General features: G+C 40.2%; 1 protein-coding gene across 1 annotated transcript in view; it reads right to left on the minus strand.

The window, feature by feature from the left end:
• Positions 1–23,682, minus strand: part of TPK1 (thiamin pyrophosphokinase 1) — a 208,728-nt gene that overhangs the window by 100,126 nt on the left and 84,920 nt on the right. Inside the window, exon 5 of the mRNA XM_010581823.1 lies at positions 11,679–11,825. Coding sequence (XP_010580125.1) covers positions 11,679–11,825 — 147 coding nt within the window. The remainder of the gene's footprint in view (positions 1–11,678; positions 11,826–23,682) is intronic.

Here is a 23,682-nt window from a genome sequence, read left to right on the forward strand (position 1 = left end):
TATATACTTTCATGCTAGTAAAACTTCCCTGATTGCTAAACGACCTTTGGATTTCTTATGGCATACACAAAAGCGATGCCTAGATTTCTGGATATAGTGGATAAAATACAAAAGGGAACAACATTTGTGAAACAGACTTTATGGCCGGGGCTGGAACTAATGCTAACTGTTTGCAAACCAGCACTGCTGAAAGGCTGGCCACAGACCACCACGGCTTATATGACTCATAGTTCAAAATGACTAACGCGACTGCCAGGCTTCAAGTTTAAAAAGCAGGAAATGAAGGACGGTTGGAAACGCAATGCCTACATAAGGTCGTATGTTGGCAACTCTTGAAAGTTTTATGTTAACTTTTTTGGGCAATACAGTTGGGAATAAACAATCAACATAGTGAGCTCTGTTTCTAACTGTCCCTCTCCTCCCCATTATTCCCTTTTGGAAAGCTGTTGCTGAATCTCATCAGACCAATGATTAAGGACTTTTTTTCTAATTTCTGATGGAAATTTATCCATCACTGGTTTAAAGCAATTTACTCTTGTTCTAACATTGGCCTTGAGCTTAAATAGACTGTTTATCTACCTGGCATTTACTCAGTGCATTTAGAGACAGCAAGCATTTCTCTTTTCAGCATTTTTCTGAGAGGTTACACAAGAGACTAAAACAAATCTTCTCTTGTAAGGTAACAAAAACATGAAGAGAGCTCAGAGTGGACAGAACTACTATTTCTGAACATGGCCACATAGTCTTCTGTATCAGGAGATTCCAGATTCTTCTCAACAGATACTTGTACAATGGCTCTAATGCACCTGTTCAATCTACCTGCATCTCCACAAGTGTCCCAGAATCACTTAGGTGGGAAGGGGTCTCGGGACATCATTGAGTGCAGTCTTCCAATGGGGTTCTGAACACTGCCAGGGCCAGAGATTCTCTGGGCAACCTATTCCTGTACATAATTATCTTCATAGTAGAAATTTTTCCTTACAGTTACCCAGAATCTCCTGTTTCAGTTTAGGACCACTGTCTCTCATTCTTTTGCTCTGCACCTCAGGAATAAGCCTGGCTTCATCTGCTTGATAACCTCCTCACAGACCCTGGAGGATTGCTATTAGGACTCCCCAAAGCCTTCTGTTCTCCAAGCTGAAGAAGCCCAGTATCCTCAGCCTCTTCTCACTGGGCATGTGCTCCAGCCCCCAGCCATCTTGGTGATCCTCCACTGAACCTGCTGCTTTGACATTCAGAGCTGCCTCCCACAGGATCCCTTCTACTGTGAACTGCTCATTCCCAAAAAGGGCCACCACTCTCCTCTTCTTCCTTGCCTGTGTTTCCCAAAGAGCTGTTATCAGATGATTCCCTATCAGATCTCCAGCCATATGAGCTACCCCACCACTTCTCAGCTATTCCAATGATTTCACAGTTCTGTGTCCATACACGGAGCTCTAGCTCCTCCTGTTTGTTTCCTAGGCTGCATGCATTTGTGTACAGGCACTTGAGATGGATTCTCTTTTGACTTGTTTTATCTTTCCTGAGGACTCTCTCACTCCATTCCTCTGCCCCTTGAACTTATCACCCCTAACTGCTACTCACTTACTTAACTATAAGCTGTCATCACCATCCTTCGATATAACCCAGTTAAAAACTCTTCTCATCAGGTTGGCCAGCCTGTTGGCAAGGATGTTCTTTCCCTGCTTTGTCAGATGGATCCTGTCTCGCACTAGCAGTTCTCATTCCTCAGAGGAACCCACGATCATAAAAGCCAAAGCACTTCTTGTGACACCAGCTACATAGCCAGCCATTAACTCACAGGTTGTGTCTGCACTTACCTGAGCATTTCCCCCTCATCCACGGGATTGAGGAAAACACTACCGGCTTGCATGTAGGCTCTCCTTTGCCTAAAGAGCTCTGCAGTCTGTCTTGATTTACTTCAGATTTCCCTTGGCAGTGTCACTGGTGTCCGCGCAGATGAGCAGCAAGAGGTAACGGTCCAAGGGCCAGACAAGCCTTCACATCCTGAATTCAGGCCCTTGCCAAGCAACGCAACTCCTGTGAAAGCATGTCTGGTCAGCAGATGGGTGCCTTTGTGTTCTGCAGAAGGATATCTCCAATCACTGTTACCCGCTGCTTCCACCTGTTGCTAATGCTCAGATGGCTCCCCAAAAGGAGCTTGTTCCCTTTTGTTGCCTCTTAGGGGCACTGTACCAATTCTGTAAATTTAGATCTGAGGATGGAGAAGGAGCCTTTCTTCTGCTGCCAAGTCATAGGCTTCCAGACTCCTTTTCTCGCTTTTAACAGGAACACATTCACTCCAAATATCTTGATTTCAGGATTAGGAGTAGGAAGCCCGTGCTCCCAGAAAGGTCATTGAGTCCAACTGCACTGTTGGCAAGTATTTTTGACTGCAGTTGATGTGAGAGTGATAGACATATTACAGTCTTTAAAAACACTGAAGAACTCAATCCCCGATCAGTGTCTCCTCTTGGGATGTTCTGTCACAGCAGAGAGAGTGCTGAAGTGCTGAGAGTGCTAATGTAACCAGTTGTTACCAACATGAAAAAAATTTGGATTGCGAACTAAATCACTTCCGAGAGCAAAGCTGAATAGTTCTAGCTAAATCTTGTTTATCAGGGTAATACAGCATTTTCCCTAGAACCTCAGATATTACTAAACTGTATCATTCTTCTGCACTGATCCTTATTTAACAATACGTGTAAACATAGAAAATCCATACTGTTGACACCACTGCCTTGGCTGATACAGAATTAACAGTGATACTGTAAGGGATTGGAAAAGCCTAAGCGATTTCATAAGGGGACTGAATTTAAGAGATAACATATTTTCAAATATAACTGAGGCCAGAATACGGATGCTCACCTTCTGCAACTTCAGTTAATGCCAGTACTCAGATGTGAGCAGAAAGGACCATTTTTAAGCTTTCCTCTAAAGGAATCTATAACCCTTCAGGCTTAGTCAACCATTAAGTATTCAGCATTCTGATTGTTTTTGGTTTTGTAGCAGGTAATAATTTATCATCTACTATCACTTCAGTTTTTACTGTCATTTACATTCAGTCTAGGAATAATAATATTGGTTTTTCCCTGCTATATTTTTAATTGTATGAAATAAAATATTTTCATTCATTTTCTTTCCAGAGGAGGCTCTGTCACAGATTACAGACTTCTGATACCCGTTAGTTTCCCTACAGAACTTTCTGTAATGCCAGGGAGGGAGTGAAAAAATCCCATACTCCCAAACTATCACTGAAATCCATTTAATACTCAAAGAGGAAAGCTCTTACTACAAAACTTCAGTGAAATTCACCTCAAGCAAAGCAGTAGGATGCCTTCAGGGAGACAGTGTCATTTAGTCGGTAGCACAGAATCCTAGGATTTGAGAAATTTGGCCTAACTCAATAAAGCTGAACAAAGAATTGTAACTCGGCAATAATTTAAGGGTGATGCATAGGCATGCTGCAGTAGACATCACCCCAATAGCCTCCAATACTACACAGATGAGGCCGCTTTGGTCATTGGTACAACAGAATCAAGAGGAAATATTGCAAGACCCAAGAGGAATAGATGAAGCCAGAATGACAAAAGGGTATTGATGAATTAATGCTTCATAGCATAAAACTGTAACTGCTGGAAGGAGATGAATCCTGGGAAAAATCTTCAGGGCAGCAGTGGCTGCTTAAGTTAAAGCAAGAATAGTTTTTACAAAACTAAACTAAAAAATTAAGGTATGATGATGTGCCAAGAAAAGACAGTTGATGGGATCCAAGAAATCTGGGGGGGGTGGGGAAGAAGAAGAAACAAGATTAGAAAGAGAAAATAAGATCTCGCTGTATGATGATTAATGAGTGAGAGGAGTGGCCTCTGATTAGGCAAGTCACAGAAAGTGTTCATAATTATCCCTCTAAGTCCTCTTAGTCCTTTATGTCTAATGGTAAACCTTGAAACTTCAAAACATTGTATTACTCCCTCTGGGTGTCAGGTGGCAGACAAATATTTTAAACCACAGCAAAAAAATCATAAAAATACTACAAAATCAATCTGTAAAGTACCAGTCTATGAGACCTTCATACAGACAAGCATTTGAATAATTTTTCTTTTTTGAAGTATAAAAATATGGCACCCTGTAGAAAGCTTATTAAATTAAGTACAAAATATTTAATTCTGTTGATCAAATTTGGAATCCATATTAACAGCCATTTAAAATGCCTTTTTTTCCTTTTTTTTGGCCAAAAATCTATTCACAAAAAGCTTGGGAATTCTTTAGCTTGCTACAAAATCCCCACATAGGTTCAAAGTCCTACCTGGAAAAAAATCCAAACAAAACTAGAATGAACACACACATGCATGCACACTCCAGCTTTGTCCTGTTCGGTTACAGAAGAAAGATTAAATGAACACACAGCAAGTGTATATACTGCTGTGGTCTTCCTCAGCTTAGCTCTATCACCAAAGCAGAAGTTTTACCAGCTTCCCATTGATCCCTGTTTAAGCATCAGCTCCTACCAATAACCAAACTTCAAAGACAAACATTGTATGTTTTGCTGCTGATCATTTAATGTAAAGCAGGCAACATGTGCAGTACAATAATTGTTTTACAGTACAGAAAATCATTAATACTACATTACACGCAAAACCCCAAAGTATCAGAAAACTGCAGAAAGAAGTTTGTTAAGGGTGGGGATGAAAAGGAGGATTAAGAATTCAAAGGAAACACAATTAATTGACAGGTTTGGGAAAAAACCCAGCTCTAAGAAAATTAGTTTTGTAACAGAAAACTACTCGTGGTTTCCATAAAGCAGCAAAATAGATATTATCATATTAACAAGATCATATTACAACAGCTAGGGGCAACAACAGAGAGTAGGAGCCTCATTGGAAGAGCTTTATTTAGTGTCAAGATTCTCTTAGATGATCATCCATCGGCTGCTGTAGTAACTAATTAAAAATCTGGACAAAGACTGAAAAATTTTGAGAGTAGAACCGTTGAAACTTACCAAACACTGGATATTGATTCAGAATCAAACTGGATGACTCCAGAATTTAGAAATACATAAGTAATCCAGTTAGACTCCTTACATCATCTTCTCTTGCAGACAAGCATTAAGATGTGAATTTAAAACCAGCTCTGTGATTAACATATCCTGCTATAGAGTATTACTCATTTCTTAAGAATTATGAGCAGATGAAAATCTCATTTAGTAAAGGCTATTCTTTTTCACTTGGCAATGACAGTTTGGTATTTTCCTTTCCTCTCTGAAACTTAAGGGTTTTTTTAAAGTGGTTACCTGCAAGCTAACAAATTCTCTTATGAATTTGTTGTAATCTGTTTGTCTAAGCAAAGGCTGTAGGATGAGACTTATTAAAAAAAAAATGTTTTGCATATTTCTTCGTTATACAGAAGTATTCCGTAACTATTAGATGTCATCCTCTGAAAAAAGTCCACAAAAAATCCACATAATTTCAAATATTTCATAAAATTGATGCAGATTGCACTTTTAACTGATGCTAAATAAACTGCTTGAAAAGATATGAGTGTTTCAAAAGCTAGTTATTATTTCTAATAATATTATTTCTATTATTTTCTACTATATAAGCTTTAAATACTTCATACTACACATTTGCTGATGCTGGAATAGAACTAAGTTATAAAGAATCTAGCTGTTAAGAGAAAATCCCACTAAAATTTTCCTTTTGTAACAGTGAGAAGCAAGATAGCAAGTAAATCTTCCCCAGGTCAAGATGTGATTGACAAAAATTAATTAAATTTGGATCACTGATATCCAGTAAAACGCAGAAATCCAGTACTAAACATGAAGCAACACCACTTCATACCCATAAATTACCATGAAATAAACCTGAAGTCACTTGGACCTGGAGCCATTTGAAGGTCACATTTACACAGACCCATTACAAAAACACATAATAAGAATGACTGAATCATCATTAGCCCAGCTGGATTTTCCCAGGGAAGAAGAAAAACACAGGCTCTAACTCTTAACAGTTTTATTTCAAAAACAGAAGTTGAGCTGTAACCAAATCCTCAAAGTTTCTTACTAAAGAAGGAAACTAAGGCAGCTAAACTACCAACATAGCAACTTTTTTTCAGAGAAGCCATTTAAATGTGCTACTGAAGCTCTGGAAGCACAAAAGCCCTTTCTGCAAGGGTTTCTGTGAAGGAGTCAGGCTCCCAGAGATGGGCTTGAGTAAGACTTTTCCACTGCTGATGTTTTTGACATTGGCAGTGTTTCTGTCCAGCTGAACAGCTGGGTTTCTTATAGAAAAATTCACAAAAAGATGTATTTATTGAAGAACAAGAAGTTGTATATTTGCAAATTCCATAGACACTCATTCAAGTAACCTACAAGGAACTTGAGGCACAGAGACTCACTGCTTTGTCAACTAAAGTTCCAACAGTGCTCTTTGAGAGCAGATACTAAACAAGAAAGATGGCCTTTCAGGACAATAAATATTTTAAGTACTAAATATATGTTTAAATATTTTGTTTAAATATTAAATTCATGTTTAAATATTAAATATATGTTTAAACACCTTCCTTGGCAGCTGGGACTTTTTTGCAACTGAATCTACCCACAAAATGTACTAATAATATAGGAAAAGGAGACATTAAAGGTTATTGCCAAGTTTCCAAATTCCAAAGTTATCCTCCAGAAGAGACACACTCACTAAGGATTTTCTCCACTGAGTGCCAGTGCAAGCTAGACCTTCTTCTTACACATATGAGGCAGTATAGAACTGATCTGATAACTCATTCTTGAAGTTCCTGCAAAACTCAAGGAACTGGCTGCCAGAAAAAAGCTCAGAAGTTGAAGGTATATACCCTGAACTTCCCATTAAACTTTACAAGCAGGGACACAAAGCAAACCAAATAACAGTGGCATAGAGAATTGCAGCAACAACTCCAGTAAAGTTTCCAGTCTTGTACCTTCCCTCACTTATATCTATTGCAGTGTCCCCATCTAGGAGCAGATATCCATGTGTAGTCACTCTGTCTGCATTTCTAAAATGGTTCAGGTAATACTCTCTGGACCTCAAGCCAACTGGCACAGCACTGCTCACATGCGTATGACTGTTCTCACTTGTCCCCAAGACAAGGCAGTACCCTCCAAACGCTTAGTAAGCGGTAACTGGCCTGTGCTAAACCCAAACTGTGTCCAGGCACTGTCTATAAGAATGATAGCTGACTCCCACTAAAACTGTGCTTGGGACCATGCTAACTAATTAGCTGCACAGCCTACTGTATGGCAATATTTATGTTAATTAAGGGCCTTATTAATACTTTTGTTACTATTACCATAATACTATGTTCCACCCCAGTGCAGAGCTGAGGATGTAATGGCGTTTTGTAAAAAAACTAAACGAGCCTCACAGTACCCATTCAGAGAAGGACGTGGGTTTTATCCAGTTTACAAACTAGGAGACTGTGAGATCAAAGGGCTATACAATTTACTTCTTTCCAATGAAATGGTAGTAAAGAGCCAAGAGTAAGGGATAGGACTCCTGATTCTTATTGCTCATATTTAGCTGCTGGACTACTACCTATGATGTTAAATTATTCATCATTTCTCACAAGGAAGGCAGGCATGCACTCACAAGAAAGGCTGTGTGCAAAAAAAAAAAAGGGTTATCAAAGTATTCACACACTCTTTCAAAAGAGTTACCTATCTGACAAAAATATGCTGCTGTAACACATTTTCATGTGTAGGTAGCAATTCTTCTCTACATTCCAGGGCTGGAATCCTGTGTGGGGAAAACTGAACTGCTCAGTATAATGTAAAAGACAGGCCTCATTAACTCTTGGACATCTTCTCATTTCTTGGTCATAAATCCTATTACCTTGTATTACAAACTGCCATAAAACTCACAGATAAAAGATAATTTATGCTCAGTGTACAGAAGCTAATGTTTCTGTACTCCTGAGAAGCACACAACCAGAAAATGAGAAAGTATGTATGTGAAACCTTAAGCCATTCATATTGAGCATGGCTAGCATGATAAACATGACTCTAAGGGCCTAATGCTCTTCAGCTAGGGTATATTCTAATGATAATTGATATTACCAAAATTTCAAGCATAAAATGTACAGACTGTTGCATAAAATATCCTGCTTATAAAGAGCGATTACTCCTTATTAAGAATTCAGGCTCTGCTTCCCCCCCCCCCCCAACTACAGAAAGAAATATGATGGCTATTCAGTACAGAGATACTTTTTTTTTCAATTCCAAACCACATTAGAAAATGCTTCAGAGCAGGCTTCACCTCCTGGAATTCTTACACAATCTCCCTATTTCTGACACCCATCCTAATCAGTGTTGCATGGCACACAAAAACTAACAGCCCTTGGAGTTGGCAAAATCAAAGGCAGCTCAATCTCCTATTTGCTTTTTCTCTGGAGCAATTTGAAGTCTTCGGACTTCAGCACTGATTTTAACTGTGTTGGTTATCTGCTCAAAAGAATATTTTTCTTTAGTGAACACTGAGCAAAAGATGCATTAAATTTACGCTATTTGTCATTAGTTTTCCTTTCCCATTCAGATAAGAGAAAATCTTTTGCTGTCAACTAACAACTTCTGTAGTTCCAAACTATGTTCTCATTGCTTGGGCCCTTCCATAGATGCACCTCATTTCATGCCTGCTGTCTTTTCTCAAGTACTTGTTTAGTAATTTGACCTATATTGAAATTCATTTATTTAAATTTAGATACCTACAGTGTATACCTAGATCTCAGCCTACCACCCAGTTTCTCCATAGAGTTCACGGATACATGTATTTATGGGGTGTAATTGTTCCCACCTTTTTTCTCCTCTTCACTTCTCAGTGTAGTTCATCCTTACAGATCAGAAATGAATATAAAAGAGTTTACTTCCTTGTAGTTTTCCTCACTTTCCATGCCAAAACATTTTTATCAGTATATTTCAAAAACTTGCACTGTCTGTCCATCTATTTCCCTAGAGATGCCTCAATACTCAAAGTGCCAATTACCCTTACATTCAGCACTTGGATAATTTTATTTGCTGATGAAAAAAGGCTTTGTTTACCTGGTCCTCCTTGCTTGGTAGTCTGCAGTGGATCCCAAACCAGGCATTGTCCTTGCTGTCTTCCTCTATCACCCTGAAGACTTTTAGCAAGTCTATAAGCCTGTTTCCTACAACACTGTGGACTCTTTACAAGTGTGTTGAATATTGATATATTTCTTCTGCTGTAGCCCTCTATATCAAAATTGTAATAATGCAAAATAACTGTTTCAAAGCAATTACTTAATAGATTTTATGGTATACTTAGATATCTACTCACACCATCCTCCTCTTAGTTTCTGCATTAGTAACTAAAAATTCAGCAGCTTGACTTGCTATTCCCCTTTGTATCCTTCCTAGGGATGTTACGGGATTATCAGTTTATCTGCTCTATCCAAGCATTTTAGCCTCTGCCTAGGTACACATGATAGAGAACTAATACTAGTCTCCCGTTATAGTGAACGGAGAACTAATGTTATTTTAAAGCAAAAACATGGTTATACTTTGCTCATGTATTTTATCCATAGAATCCAATGAAGACAAGATTCTTCTTCCCCAAGAGAGAAAGGTTTCAGATCTACATTTTATAGAAAAAGCAACATGCTCTTAACTTTATCATTTGCATTAGCATTTGAATCTCAAAACCTTGCTTCATTTGTTGCACAGTTTCCAGACTTGCGTTTGAAAAAGTCAGTGGATCTCCCACTGTGTTCAACTCCCTCCTACCTTGATTTTAAATTACAAAGGGGAGAGGGGAAGAAGAGAGAATGTCATGATTGCGGCTGTTTACAAGAGAAAAATATCATGCTGAACTCCATACAAAAAAAAAAAAAAGAATACTTCCAAGCTTAGGATCCTCATTTCTTTCTGTGTATAAACTACTCACTTGATTTTTATCTAAACTATGCAGGATTAATGTTATTATCTGGAGGTACCACGGCAGTTGACTGAAGATGCTGACAGTGACAAGTTTAAACCAACGATGAAAAGCAATTTTGTGTCAAAGTTAGCATTAAGATTGTTTAAATGGCCTGCCCCCTATATCTGCCCTTTATTTCTGAATGCCAGAAACAGCCTGAAGTTAAAGAAGTCAGTTACTGGCAATGCAGACTGACAGCAGGAATGGCAGAAAAAAATAATATCCTGTAGAACTCTCCCCATCAACAAAAAAGTATTAAATGCTTCTCACACGGCATTATTAAGAAAAGAACATTAAAAAGTTTCCAGCAAGCCCAAACAATTAGCAACCTCCTATTTCTATTTAAATGCACAGATCATGAAGTTTTTTCAAGTTGCAAAGGGTTTGGTTTTTCATTGAAGACTCTTCTGAAAGCAACCTTAGGCATTTTAAAGCCACTTATGGAAATGATGAATGAAAAGAATTAAAAGTCTTTCCAGTCCAAGTATGCGTTTTGTAAGCTAAATTGGGAATTCTCCATCTTATTTCAGCTTTCCAATAGGTTCTTAGAAATATCCTAAAATTAAGTTACAGTGGTCAGTGAAGTACTGCACTCACAGATCAATCACAAGTGAGGTACTCCTCACTTTCAGATCTGAACCACAGTTATCCTGTAGCCCCCTTTCCCCCTTACTCTGCTGCCTCTATCTATTTAGCTGTGCAACTAATGATCAGAGTCATTCCTCGTCATACTGGCAAATGAGCTCCTGTGCCTACTATCTTTCCTGCAGACACAGTGCTTCAAAGTTGTTAATACAGCACCTGCCCCTGTGGATTTAAATCTATAATCTCATAGAACCTTATTAATGCTTTTTTCAAATTACAATGAAGCACATGTGGTGCAGGGTTTTGTCAAATTTATCTGTGAATGTTATTTATTTTAATGAAATAAGCTGTCCAAGATAAAATGGGAAAGTTAGTTAAGCTTCTAGAAACCCTGACATCAGGAAAAGATATTTCCAAGCAAATAAATGAATCACTGTTAGAGAAGACTCTTTGATGCTTAGATTTGCCTTTAATTTAAATCTTAGAAGCAGAAGCCCAGCAAGATCTTTTGTGTGTGTTGTTTTATGAATCAATAAATGGAATAACAGGCCTGAAAAACCACAAAAATAACACATCTTAAATAAATTCCCTCGTTGATGCTAGCTGGATTTCCATCATAATGAACTGCACCATTCAGACCACATAAGAGCTCTGCCTGACGTGTTTGTCAGGAATTCCCTCATATCTTCCTATTATATCTTTCTTTTGTTTCTCTTACTGCAGACATCCTTATTGCTACTCAACATGCAAAAGGGCTGTATGCTATATTTAAACTTACTGGAATCTAATTAAAAAGTTTTTGGTTTGGTTTTTTTTTTTGTTTGTTTGTTGGGTTTTTTTTCATTTATAATCAAAATCCTATATTTACCCAAATTCAGTTTTCATACCTTCTGGATTTCTATGTTCCTCCCCTTTTAAACAAATCTATCCTGAACAAATTAAACACAAACTTTTCCGAGGCAGGAATGCAGAGCCCTGTCATTTGCTGTCCACTTCCCTGCAATGTATTTTATATTTAGGCTCCCACCCTACAGAATACAATTAAGAAAATGAGTGTTTAATAGTGGAAGACCTACAGGGTCAGGGTGGGTGGAAGATCAGTTTTATTATGTAGTAACTTTTCACAACACTTACAGGTTGAAGCAGGTAAATCAGTGAGCACTCCTGGATAACTATCACTGGAAAAGGAGTGATATTTGTTGCATGAAAAAGTGTTTCCACTGATGCCATTGTTTGGTCAAAGCGTCCACCAAGTCCGCCCAAAGTCACAATCACATCGATCTAAAAGATAAAAATGGTCACCAAGAAAACTTTCAGGTGTGATTTCTAGACCCTGAAAATCAACAATAAAATCACTTTGGGAAAAAAAAAAAAGAAAAAATAACTACTGACTATACAAGAGCAAATGTCAAATACAGTTATTTACTCCCATTACCAATAAATACCATTATGTGATTTTTGAGGCCGAGTATTAAAGCTCAGTAAATTCATGGCCAACATGTGGTACTTTTAAAAAGGACATAACTGTTCTGCCTAAAATACAGGCCAGTCTTTCCAGGTACTTATCTGTCTGAATATATAGAGCCTAAGATATAGCACTCCACATCTAAGCTCCTCAGCTAAGTGTGGTATATCTGAACTTTAGCATTGCCAGATCTTAATATCATTTCAGTATTATCCTCACAGTTTACAGAGCGAATAAAGGAAATTTCAAGTTAGGGCCATTATATGTCATTCTTGTTCCTGCCACACAGCATTTTAACATACAAGCAATCCCACTCACACGCTGCTCTACTCAAGATTAGGAGTACTATTGAAGTAGGAGGTTCCGTCCCAAGCGACTGGGACATCATCTCCCAGCTGTCAGGGACAGGAACAGGAGCACTCTCTTGTCCCAGTCCCAGACCCGCAAAGAGCACCACGTGACTGTACGCATTAGGCCACGAAGTTGGACTGCTGCTGCTCAATTCTCTCACACTCCATCAAGACTCTGAACACTTTATTTCCTATAAGCAGAAAGGGAGTATTTAAAGGCCTTGGTTAAGAGCTTTTGGGTCCTCAGATAAAAGGTCACTGAGTGCAAAGTATTATTATTATTACTTCCATAATGTGGATCAGTTATGTTCAGTAATTGTATTTTAAAAAGCTACCACTGAGTAAGTCATATCTAGAGCCCTAACACATTGCAGCTCTGAAGTCTTTAGAATCTGCCTTGACAATGGCCATCTGGTGAAGTTTCCAACTTTATAGGGCTTAAGTCTATGGCTACTGTGATTACATGAAGTTTTACTCAACCCAGGAGCCACATAATGGTGCTCTGTGTAACTGGAATGATGTATTAATAGCATCAGCTTCTATTTTTATTACCAGGGCTAGGGCTTTACGATTCTGTTGAATATTGGTTTGCATGAAAATTAAGCTCTTTTCCTTTTGGTGAAGAATTATACCATCTTTCTCATCACCACCAGGAAAATACTTGAGAAGCCAGAATAGATCAATATAACACATTATATTAGCAGCAAACACTGAAACAAAAAAAATTATTCTTGTACTGCAGACAGCAGGTATTTTCTGTGCAGATTACAGATCACACAGACCTAACATACAACCAATAGAATATGAATGGTAGGAAAAGCTATCTTTAAACAGGAGACAAAACAGCAAAAGGTAAAAAGCATGTGTTCCCAGCTAAGCCATAATATCTTTTCCATTTTATTGATTCCAGTGTAGAAACAAACTGCTTTTGTTTGACTGGTGATGACTGCGATTTAAAAATCAATTCTCTGAAACTAATGCAACTAAAAAGACCCACCAACACCAGCTCCCTACCAGACAACTAGCAGTAAAAATGCTGCCCACCCCAATAGAGGTTGTGGGGAAAATCTGCTACATTAACCTGGAACTGCAGTGAAGCTAAGGTGGCTTTGCAAAGGATCAGGATCCACATGTATGGTTTTTTTTTCTTGTGAGCAATGGGACCGAAGCTTAAATATTAGCCTAGCCTAGCCTAGTTTTCAAAAAGCCAAGCAACTACTGTATAGTTTCTTGGTATATATGTCTCACCATAAGTGAACTTGTTTCTTTTGGCTTTGATGTTTTCTACAGTTTAAAAGATAAGAATGAAGGAAACACAGAGTTCCCTCTGACTTGTAATTAAAATGATGCAATAACATTCTGAATGTGTCATCTTTCCATTGTAAAACTGTCAGTATGTCAGAAAAATCCTGCTCTGTTATTTACACATGTGTAGTTACCATGAAGTACAGCACCAATCTCAAACAATGAAGTGCACAGTGACTGCAGCTTTTTGTGATAGAGATTTGAAGAAAAACATAACAAAAAAATACTTCTGTATTTTAAAGTATTACAGAAGTCATCCTGAAGTCCTACTCCTTATCTAATAGCAACAGCGCAGTGATCTTGTAGATTGTTTCCAAAAAGTAAGAAAACAAAACCAATCTAGCATGGAGTAGATCTGTTGAAAAGGCATTCATAAAACAGAGGCTTGGGGTTGTGGCGTGTTGGGAGAAGGCTAATAAATATATCTGAAAAGGGAATGCAGCTATTATTTAAGATTTGCATGGATTGTGAAAATGAAAAACACAAATATGTGACAGGTACGCAAACAAACCCAGCTGGAGTATGAGAGGAGCAGGCAGAAAGAAAAGCTAAAATTCTGCACTTCTGTGACGGCTGACAGTCCTGCCTTTCACTAGATAGTCTTGGCAGCAGTGACAGGCATCCAGACATTGTAAGGGCTTTTAGAGCCTCTATTTGAAGGTCTAGGTATACACACTTTGTTTATTTAACAAAAACACAGAGAGACTAAGTCCAACAAAAACCTCAAGAGCCTTTTCATCCCAAAGCTATCACCCCCATTAAAAAAACCCACCCAACACAAAAATCACAAACTAACAAAACAACCAGTTCCTTCCCTGCAGTCACTGTTCCTCTTGCTCTGCCAAGCACTTAAGAAAACGGATGTGCCATGAAAGCTCATACACGACTCTTGGTCATTCCAGAACCTAAGACAAAGTGAATACCAAAGCACAGGACGTTTATATATTCCCATACTGCAGACAGGAAAGGCCATTCATTTTTCTACTATGATTTCCTGTATAACACAGGCTACTGTTACTGTTAATCAGCACAGCAGGTAGCATTTGACTAACACACTTCGCTTCAATTGAAATGTCCATGCTTCACTGAAATGTCCTGTCACCAGTCCCCTTACACAATTTGTTTTCACGGTGTCATTCATTTCCTGAAAAAAGGATATAAAATCCTAAATAACTACAAAGAATAGCTTGGATCATTGCAGGCATAGTGTAGAGGGCACTGTATTCTCTTAGACTATCTATAACCTGACTTAAACATATTGCACAGCATCTTTGAAGGCTATTGAACTTTAATTTAGAAAGAGTTGAAGATCTAAGGGTGGGATTCAGTCATGTTTAAATGATACCTTTATACATTAGTATCTCTTGAAAGAGTTTTAGGAGTCACTACTAAACAGCAGGGCAGTTAAAAGGAGAAGGGAAGCATAAAGAAAGACTTTGTGCTGGCAATTCAGGGATGTATTTCTTCCTTCTCCCCTAAGCTGTAATTTAGAGGGTGCAGTAACCAAGAGGAGCCATGGCTGCCACCATGTCAGAATGAAGTTGCTCAGGTTCCTGCTTCCACTCTCACGGAGACTATTGAAATGGACAACTTGCTGTAAACTGTTTGCAGGCTTGCTAAACACTATCTTTCTGTGAAAACTCATCCAGCCAACATTCCTCTTTCTGGTATGGATGGGTTAAATACAAAGATTTTCACTATACGATTGAGGAACACGTATTCAAGGAGAAGGGTGAAAGGACACAGGAAGCTGGGAACTTGCCTGGGGTGGGTCAAAAGAGTGCAGTATCTAGCTTTGTAATGTCAGCATCACCATGACATCTAAGAGCAAAGTCCAAGGCTCGAACTGACAGCAAAGGATGCCCATTCTTTCCAAAACTGTGCTCAGTTATCTCTGATAAGAAATCCTCTCCCCAGGGTATGGGTAGGGCTCTGGACAGATAACTCAAAGGATTTTCTTCCACATGAGCTCAGTTTCAGCCAGACAACTTGCAAACAAACATGCCTAAGTCTCAGAGAGGTGGGTAGGTGAAAGGGAACACATTACTGACAACAACCACTAGCACTGAATGAATTGTGAAAAAGACCTCCCCTAAAGGAAAAAGGGAAGGCGACAATAATCAAGATGTTGTAAAAGCTCTGGAGCCATGAATAAACCTCCCTTCCTCTGAGACCATAGAGACCACCCACTGCTAATACCTAAGATATTTCTATGACAACTAGAGGTCAGATATTGTATCTGATTCGAACATAGCTTCCTTTTTTCACCTTCTCACTTCACTGATACCTTTTCACCTTCCACAGCATTTCTTAATTTCCTACCATTCATAAGCCTATTCCTTTAATTTAAAATTTTTGGGGAATATGATATAGAGAATAAAATTATTGTAGTAACATGCACAGTATGTTGAAGTATATGCTGAGATATATATATATTGAAGTATCTTATATGTTGAAAAGCAAACAATTAAGTAGCAGTGTGAATGCTACATTTATTACTACTTTATCACTTTGACACTTTATCAATTTTGACCAGTTTACAAGAAAAGCATTTTTTTTTTCTTCATAAGACAATTTTGTCAACTCAGGATATGGTTTGAAAATCCAGATATATCCTTTCTGGTCTCTGCATCAGCTTCAGTACTGAAGACTTCAAAACACAGCAAGCACTTTCCCTGATAACAAATGAGCCAGAGTAGATTTCAGCCTATTATCCCATAGCTGTATTAGAGCTCTTGTGCTGGCCAGATCACAGTCATTTTTTTATATCATCCACAAAATTGCAATGTAAATTTAATGAACTATTAAAATCCCACAACCCAATGCTGAATACATAGCAAGATATAGTCCATTTTAGTTGATTATACTGGCTCTCTAGCTCAGTGTTTTACATAAAATGTATGGCATTCATTTCCTATGGGAATGATATACCCAGCCACACAGCAGGATCTGAACTTTGCTCAGGTAGAATACTCTTTAGCCAGAATTTGCTCATTGCTTCAGCCATCTGACTCTTCATGGGAACGACAGCTCTCAGCTGAAGGCTGCCATCCTGTCTGTGTACCTGAGATGATAAACTTCAAACAGCTTCATCGTGACCTCACTGATTCCACTAATCTTTGTACTGTATTGTTCCAGCTCCTTCACAAAGCATTTCTTACTTCCTATGTTCATTTTCTTACATTGTTACCCAAGTGCTTTCTCTATTTGTAATCCTTTTTATTTCAAATAAAAGGTTAATTCTTTCTGCTAATGACAATAAGCATGCAAACATATTGCATTTGTCTGCTTAAAACAAGCAACAAGTATGATGGTAAAATGGAAAAGGGAAAGATAATCTCAAAATCCAGTCATAGATTTGAGTAGCTGGAAGCATTTTAATCTTGGTTCAACTACTGACTTGTGTTTACATCTTCGGTCAAATGACTTGATTTCATTTCAGTGCTTTGGCTTTGCTTTCTCCTGCAGGTAAATGGAACATTTGAGGGTGAATATAACATCATCTGGCATAATTTTTGTGGAATGTAGACTTCATAACCATTGACTTAATTCTTCCTTAGTTACAGAAGCCTAATCTACAAAATCCACGTGAACTGCTGAACCCCAAGCAATCCGAGTTTGACTGCTTGCTCTTGTGCTGAATATTGCTGTATGACCTTGATCAAACAGTACTCCCTGTGCCTCAGGTAGAGTAGGGACAGCAATAACTCCCGCTCTGCTACTGCCGGTCAGCTGGAGCACAGCTCTACAATCCATGCTGCGTGTGAGATCAGGGTCACTGGAATTCCTTATTGACTCAAATTTTCTGGGTGAAGGGCTTGTCCCTACTCCAGACTGTTACCATGCTGTTGTGAATAGGCAAAAGTGCACTAAAACTCTTAGAGCAATCTGTTCACTGAGGCTTTAGAGGAAAATGTGTGCTGGTTTTGACCCTGACACATTTATTCTGTGCATGAGCAATGACTCCAGGACCATCAATCACATGTCTTCTGAAAAATCACAAAATCTTCTCGTCTTTTAAAACAGTATGAAAAGACATTCACAAGCATCAGGCTAACCTTTCTGTTCCCACAGCTGAACCTCTTTAATCCACAGTGTGTACTGCAGTACCACCCTCACGGAGATGTAAAACCAACCAACTGTAAACTATCATATCCCTAAGAAAGCAAGCCCTGGATTTGTATTAGCAGCAATGCAAGAGGCACTCAAAAGATTATGCTAAAATGGTCTAAAAAATCTCTTTAACGATCTTATATCCATGCGCATCTAGTGCCAAAAGCTGCGTTTGACACATGCTGTGTTTTTAATCTCTTTGTATACTGCCTCCAGGAGTAAAAAAAAAAACAAAAACAAACTAACTAAAAACTCCCATCAATGAACAACTCAAGGGAGGGAAAAAAGTGATCCTATCTTCTTCAAGAGAACCTGTTTGTTTTCACATTTCACTTGACTCTGGCTGTCAGTCTTTACTGAAGTAGCCTTCCTTCCCCTCCCTCCAAGACGTTTCCATGTTGTCACAAGATCAGCAGGAAAACACAACTACAACCCACCACTTCCCTGCCAGCAGGATCCCCACCCCACCGTGCTGATGCCTGTCATCCTGTCATGGCTCCTCAACTAGAGCCAGCCTGCAGCCTGTGCTAAAGATTAACCCACTCCTGCAGGGTCAGCAGGTGGGAAGGGCACTGCACAGGGAAGAGGCTTTTGGCTGCAAAGATTCTCTCTAAAAGCCTCCGTTACTCCCCCAAAGGGAAACAGATCACTATCCAGATCAGGGAGCCTTGCCTGGACTGTGGCTTCTGCTGGAGCACGCTGGCAGAGAGACGGTCTTGTACAGGAAGGTCCCTGGCTACTCAGGCCCTGTTGGATCAGAGACAGTGTAAGTTCTGCCTGCTAGCCGACAAACAGGATATATATCCCAGGACACATACCAATGAGAGTCGGTACACCTTTGCACACCTCCATGAGCCCTGACACCTTCTCTTTGATTTCCTTTACAGTCCTGTGGTGGGTTAACCTTGGATAGCAGCCAGGTGCCCACCCCAGCCACTCTTTCACTCCTCCCCTTCAACAGGATGGGGAGAAAATAAGATGAAAAAGCTCATGGGTCGAGACAAGGACAGGGAGATTGTCAGTTACCAACTACTATCACAGGCAAACCAGACTTGACTTGGGGAAAATTAATTTAATGTTTTGCCAATCAAAAATCAAGTTAGAGAGAAAAAAAAAGAAAAAACTAAAACCACCTTTCCACCATCCCTCTTTTTCCAGGCCCACCTTCACTCCTTCATTCCTGACTCCTCTATCTCCCCCCTCCGCCAAGCAGTGCAGGGCAATGGGGGGCTGTGGTCAGTCCATACCAGCTCCTCTCTGCCTCTCCTTCCTTCTCATGTTGTTCCCCTGCGATAGCATGGGGTCCTCTCCATGGGGTACAGTCCTTCAGCAACAAACTGCTCCAGCGTGGGTCTCCCACAGGCTGTAGCTCCTGGCAGGGGCCTGCTCCTGCGCGAGCTCCTCTCCACAGGCTGCAGCTTCCTTCAGGGCACATCCACCTGCTTTGGCATGGGGCCCTCCACGAGCTGCAGTCTGGATATCTGCTCCACCATGGTCCTCCATGGGCTGCAGGGTGGATACCTGCTCTGGCATGGCCTCTCCCCAGGCCGCAGCTCCCTCAGGAGATGGATGTCCACCTGCTCCGGCGGCGGCTCTCCAGGGGACTCTCCGGGGGCGGCTGGAGCCCCCTCCTCCCGCTCTCCCCTCGGGGCTCGCAGGGCTGTTTCTCGCCCTCTTCCCCTCACCGCCGGGCACCATTTTGCCCTCTCCCTTTCAGCTGCACTTTCCCCGAGGGGCTCGGCCGTGTCCGGCCCGGCCTCTCCTCACAGAGACCCCTGCAGCCCCCCGCCAGCAGCTGGGCACACAAACCCGATACAAGTCCCTACTTCAGCCTAACTAATAACCCTCATAGCTTAACTCATTATTATTTCTGCTTCTCTAGAAGGCTGAGATGAACATTAAGATGTGTCTCTCTCGGCCACAAAGCTCCCTTTCCTTTCCCACCACATTTTCATGTGGTTTTGTGTCAGCTCCTGCCCAGACGCTGGTCTGGGACCCTTGGAAAGCCTACAAAGGAGGTAAAACAAACCTGTGGTATTCCAAGGCAATGGGGTAGATCTTCTGTAGACAAGGGTCGCTGTATGAAACACTCCACCAGCAACCCACAGGCGCTTATACCCAGATGAACAAAGAAAGGCAACTTCAACACTACGAGAGGGGAGATCTTTTCCTGTGGTTTCCTAAACCAGATATGTCTTTTCTTTAAAACTAATTTTCTGCCTATTTTTATTTCCATTCTGTCATGTTAAATTTAGGTATCAAATTTTAAGGAAAGAATTGCAGATTTTGAAGGGAAAACATTCCGTACAAAATACAGAAAAGGAAATTAGAAAATCTCCATTTCCATTAAAGCGTGATGCTATTGTTTTTTACTTCATCTGAGTAAGAGTTAATGGCTCAGGCACTTTCCCTACGTATCTTAACATTTAGCAATGAAGTCTGTATAAAAGATGCCACAAATAATGCAGAGCTGTAGGGCATCCTCACTCTCTTGCAGGAGCATCGCAGAGGAGATAATGGCAAAAGACGCATTTGTGGCTAACTAGGATGAGACGTTAGCTCTGCTATTTAAAAAGTTTAAACTTGGGTTCACACAGGTCTGAAGATCTCCCGATAGCTCCCAACAGAACAGTAATATTTTCAGCTGGTCTGAACATTAATCTTCATGACGAACAAGGGGATAATAGCCTCTCCTATTATACTCAAGGGACAGATATAAGACCTGAAACTAAAGACAGAAATTTTTTCCTGTCTCTCTCAGGTCCTATTCTGTAAATGGTTCCTCTTTTGAGTGATTTCACTGAATACTTGGGCAGTACAGATTTTTTTTTTTTTTTTCCATGGGAGCGCAGATTTGCAGAACGAAGTCTTGAATTTATACATTTGTTTCTAAGAGGCTGGAGATACTCTTATATTGAAGGAAGTAGGTTAGGATTTTGGATGCCAATTTTTCTTTTCAGAGTAGGTTCAGTATTTATAGCAGGTAAGCTAAACATAGCCTGAATAATGTCAGCTTACACCCATTACAGAAGCTATTTTATTTTTCTACACTGTCCTCTAGACCGTATAAATTTAGCCATGCACTTAAAAAGAAATGAAGCATGATTTCTTAAACTGGAGGCGCTTGTGAAGCTGTAAACATTTTATGCTCACATTTAATTTGCACAAAATATTGAGCTTTAATTGTTCAGTGCTTAGTTGTTCAGTTGTTTAAAAGGGAAGCTCTATGTGTTATTTAGGCAAGTTGAAGAGACCATCCTGAGTCTCCTCCTTAGCAGTGACAAAGTTAAATTAAAAGGTAGCCGATTAAAAAAAGAACAGCATGAGCATCAGAACTAGCAAAGCCTGGTTGCCAGTGTGGCTCTGCTGTGAAGACCCTTCAATCCCTACCTCTGTTGAGCTTGTGCCACTGCGTTTTTTACAGTGGGAATACTGTAGGGGTCCTTCATGTATTACCAGGCTGCCTCATTTTCATAATATTTGTGAAGAGTTAAATTACTGTAAGCCCCTTTGCCCCTTCTTGAACACTACTGGTGTCAGCCAAGAGGTCCAGAGGTAAAGGTCACAGAAAGTCAAAGGACTGCAGAAGACAGTGAGGCCTCAGGACTACAGGCTAAACCATTTCTACGCAGCACCAGCCACACACTTCTACTTTGCAGCAGTCTTAATACCTTGCTCTTCCCTCTGCCCCCAATAGTCCTTTCTAGGTAAGGAAAAGAAAAAAAAGGAGAAAGATCCACCACAGCTTCAAAAGAATATTACAACTTCACTGTTTCTCTTGACTGTTAAAAGGCCGCACAATGTTACAAAAAGAGGGAAAATGTCACGGCGGTGGGGGGGGGGAACAACAAAACTGGTAAGGAAGCATTCTTACATGCACTACTTAGGTTAAATAAGTTTCCTTGAACAGGACGAAAAAAGAAGCCACAGAAAAAGGTTAAATTGTTGACTCACCTACTGCTTGAAGGACCAGATCATTGCAGTTTATGAAGTTATGAAACTGTTCTCTCTAAAGCCAGTGTTTCTACACTCATGGATATAGAAAACTGCTAAAGGTTTTTATGAAACTATCTCACCAATAGCCAAAACCCTGTCATTTATTCTTGACAAGCATCTCCATTTAGTAGGAAGAAATCATATTTGAGATGTGAAAAATGTCCTATTATAATCTGCAGTTAAAATTTGCTGTACCAGCACAATTTTCTTGATATGCTTAATTATAAACTTATATGCCATTAACTAAACAGAATTTCATAAAAATACTCATAAATTACAGGAGATTTCATAACACCGCAGTATTCATGTGTCGAGCAGAAAAAAAATAAACCAAGTTATTTATTAAAATCTCAGGCAACAAACTGAGTCCTTGAACTGCAGAGAAACTCCTTGTGTCAAAACCTATGGCTGTTCAAGATTTCCTGCTACAATATCCACCTCCAAGACTCTGACAATGCAAGTACGACAGTCTTTTGTGAATAGTGGTATGTCAGTGTAGCCTGACCACTTTCCAAGCATGGAGGCAGTTAGAATCATAGAATCATTTAGGTTGGAAAAGACCTTCAAGATCATCAAGTCCAACCATTAACCATGCCCACTAAACCAGGTCCTGAAGTACCCCGTCTACTCGCTTTTTTAATACCTCCAGGGACGGTGACTCAACCACTTCCCTGGGCAGCCTATTCCAATGTGTGACAACCCTCCAGTAAAAAAATTTTTCCTAATATCTAACCTAAATCTCCCTAGCCTCAACTTGAGGCCATTTCCTCTCGTCCTATCTCCAGCCACCTGACAGAAGAGACCAGACTGAGGAAAACAACCAGCCTGGCTGAATGGGGAGCTTTTGCTAGGAGTCAAGAAAAAAAAGGTGAGTTTATCATCTCTGGACGAAAGGGTGGGCAACTTGGGAGGAGTACAGGGATCTTGTTAGATCATACAGAGAGAAAATTAGAGGCAAAAGAAGCTAGAACTAAATTTGGCCACTATTGTAAGGGACAACAAAAAATGTTTTTACAAATATGTTAACAGTAAAAAGAATCCCAAGGAGAATATCTGTCCTTTAATGGATACAGAAGGGAATGTAGCAACCAGAGATGAGGAAAAGGCCAAGGTACTTAATGCCTTCTTTGCCTCAGTCTTTAATAGGGAGACCAGTTATCCTCAGAGTACTCCGCCCCTTGAGCTGGAAGGAAAGGATGAAGAGCAGAACAGCCCCCCCTTAATCCAGGAGGAAATAGTGACCTACTACACCATCTGGACACTCACAGATCTATGGGACCAGATGGGATCCATCCAAGAGTACTGAGGGAACTGGCAGAGATCCTTGCCAAGCCACTCTCTATCATCTATCAGCAATCCTGGTCAACGGGGGAGGTCCCAGAGGACTGGAGGCTTGCCAATGTGACGCCCATTTACAAGAAGGGTCGGAGGGAGGATCCGGGGAACTACGGGCCTGTCAGCCTGACCTCGGTACCGGGGAAGATTATGGAACAGTTTGTCTTGAGAGCACTCACATGGCAAGTCCAGGATAAGCAGTGGATCAGGCCCAGTCAGCATGGGTTTATGAAAGGCAGGTCCTGCTTGACCAACCTGATCTCCTTCTATGACCAGTTGACCCAACTAGTGGATGAGGGAAAGGCTGTGGATGTTATCTACCTTGACTTCAGCAAGGCCTTTGGCACTGTCTCTCATGGCATACTCCTTGAGAAGCTGGTGTCTCATGGCTTGGACAAGTGTACTCTTCGCTGGGTGAAAAATTGGCTGGATGGTTGGCGGTGGGTCACAAGCGGTGTTCCTCAGGGCTCGGTGTTGGGCCCTGTTCTGTTTAATGTCTTTATCAATGATTTGGATGAGGAGATTGAGTGCACCCTCAGCAAGTTTGCAGACGACACCAAGTTGGGAGGCAGGG

Source organism: Haliaeetus leucocephalus, unplaced genomic scaffold, assembly GCF_000737465.1.
Source record: "Haliaeetus leucocephalus isolate CR32 unplaced genomic scaffold, Haliaeetus_leucocephalus-4.0 Scaffold808, whole genome shotgun sequence".
Lineage (NCBI taxonomy): Eukaryota > Metazoa > Chordata > Aves > Accipitriformes > Accipitridae > Haliaeetus > Haliaeetus leucocephalus.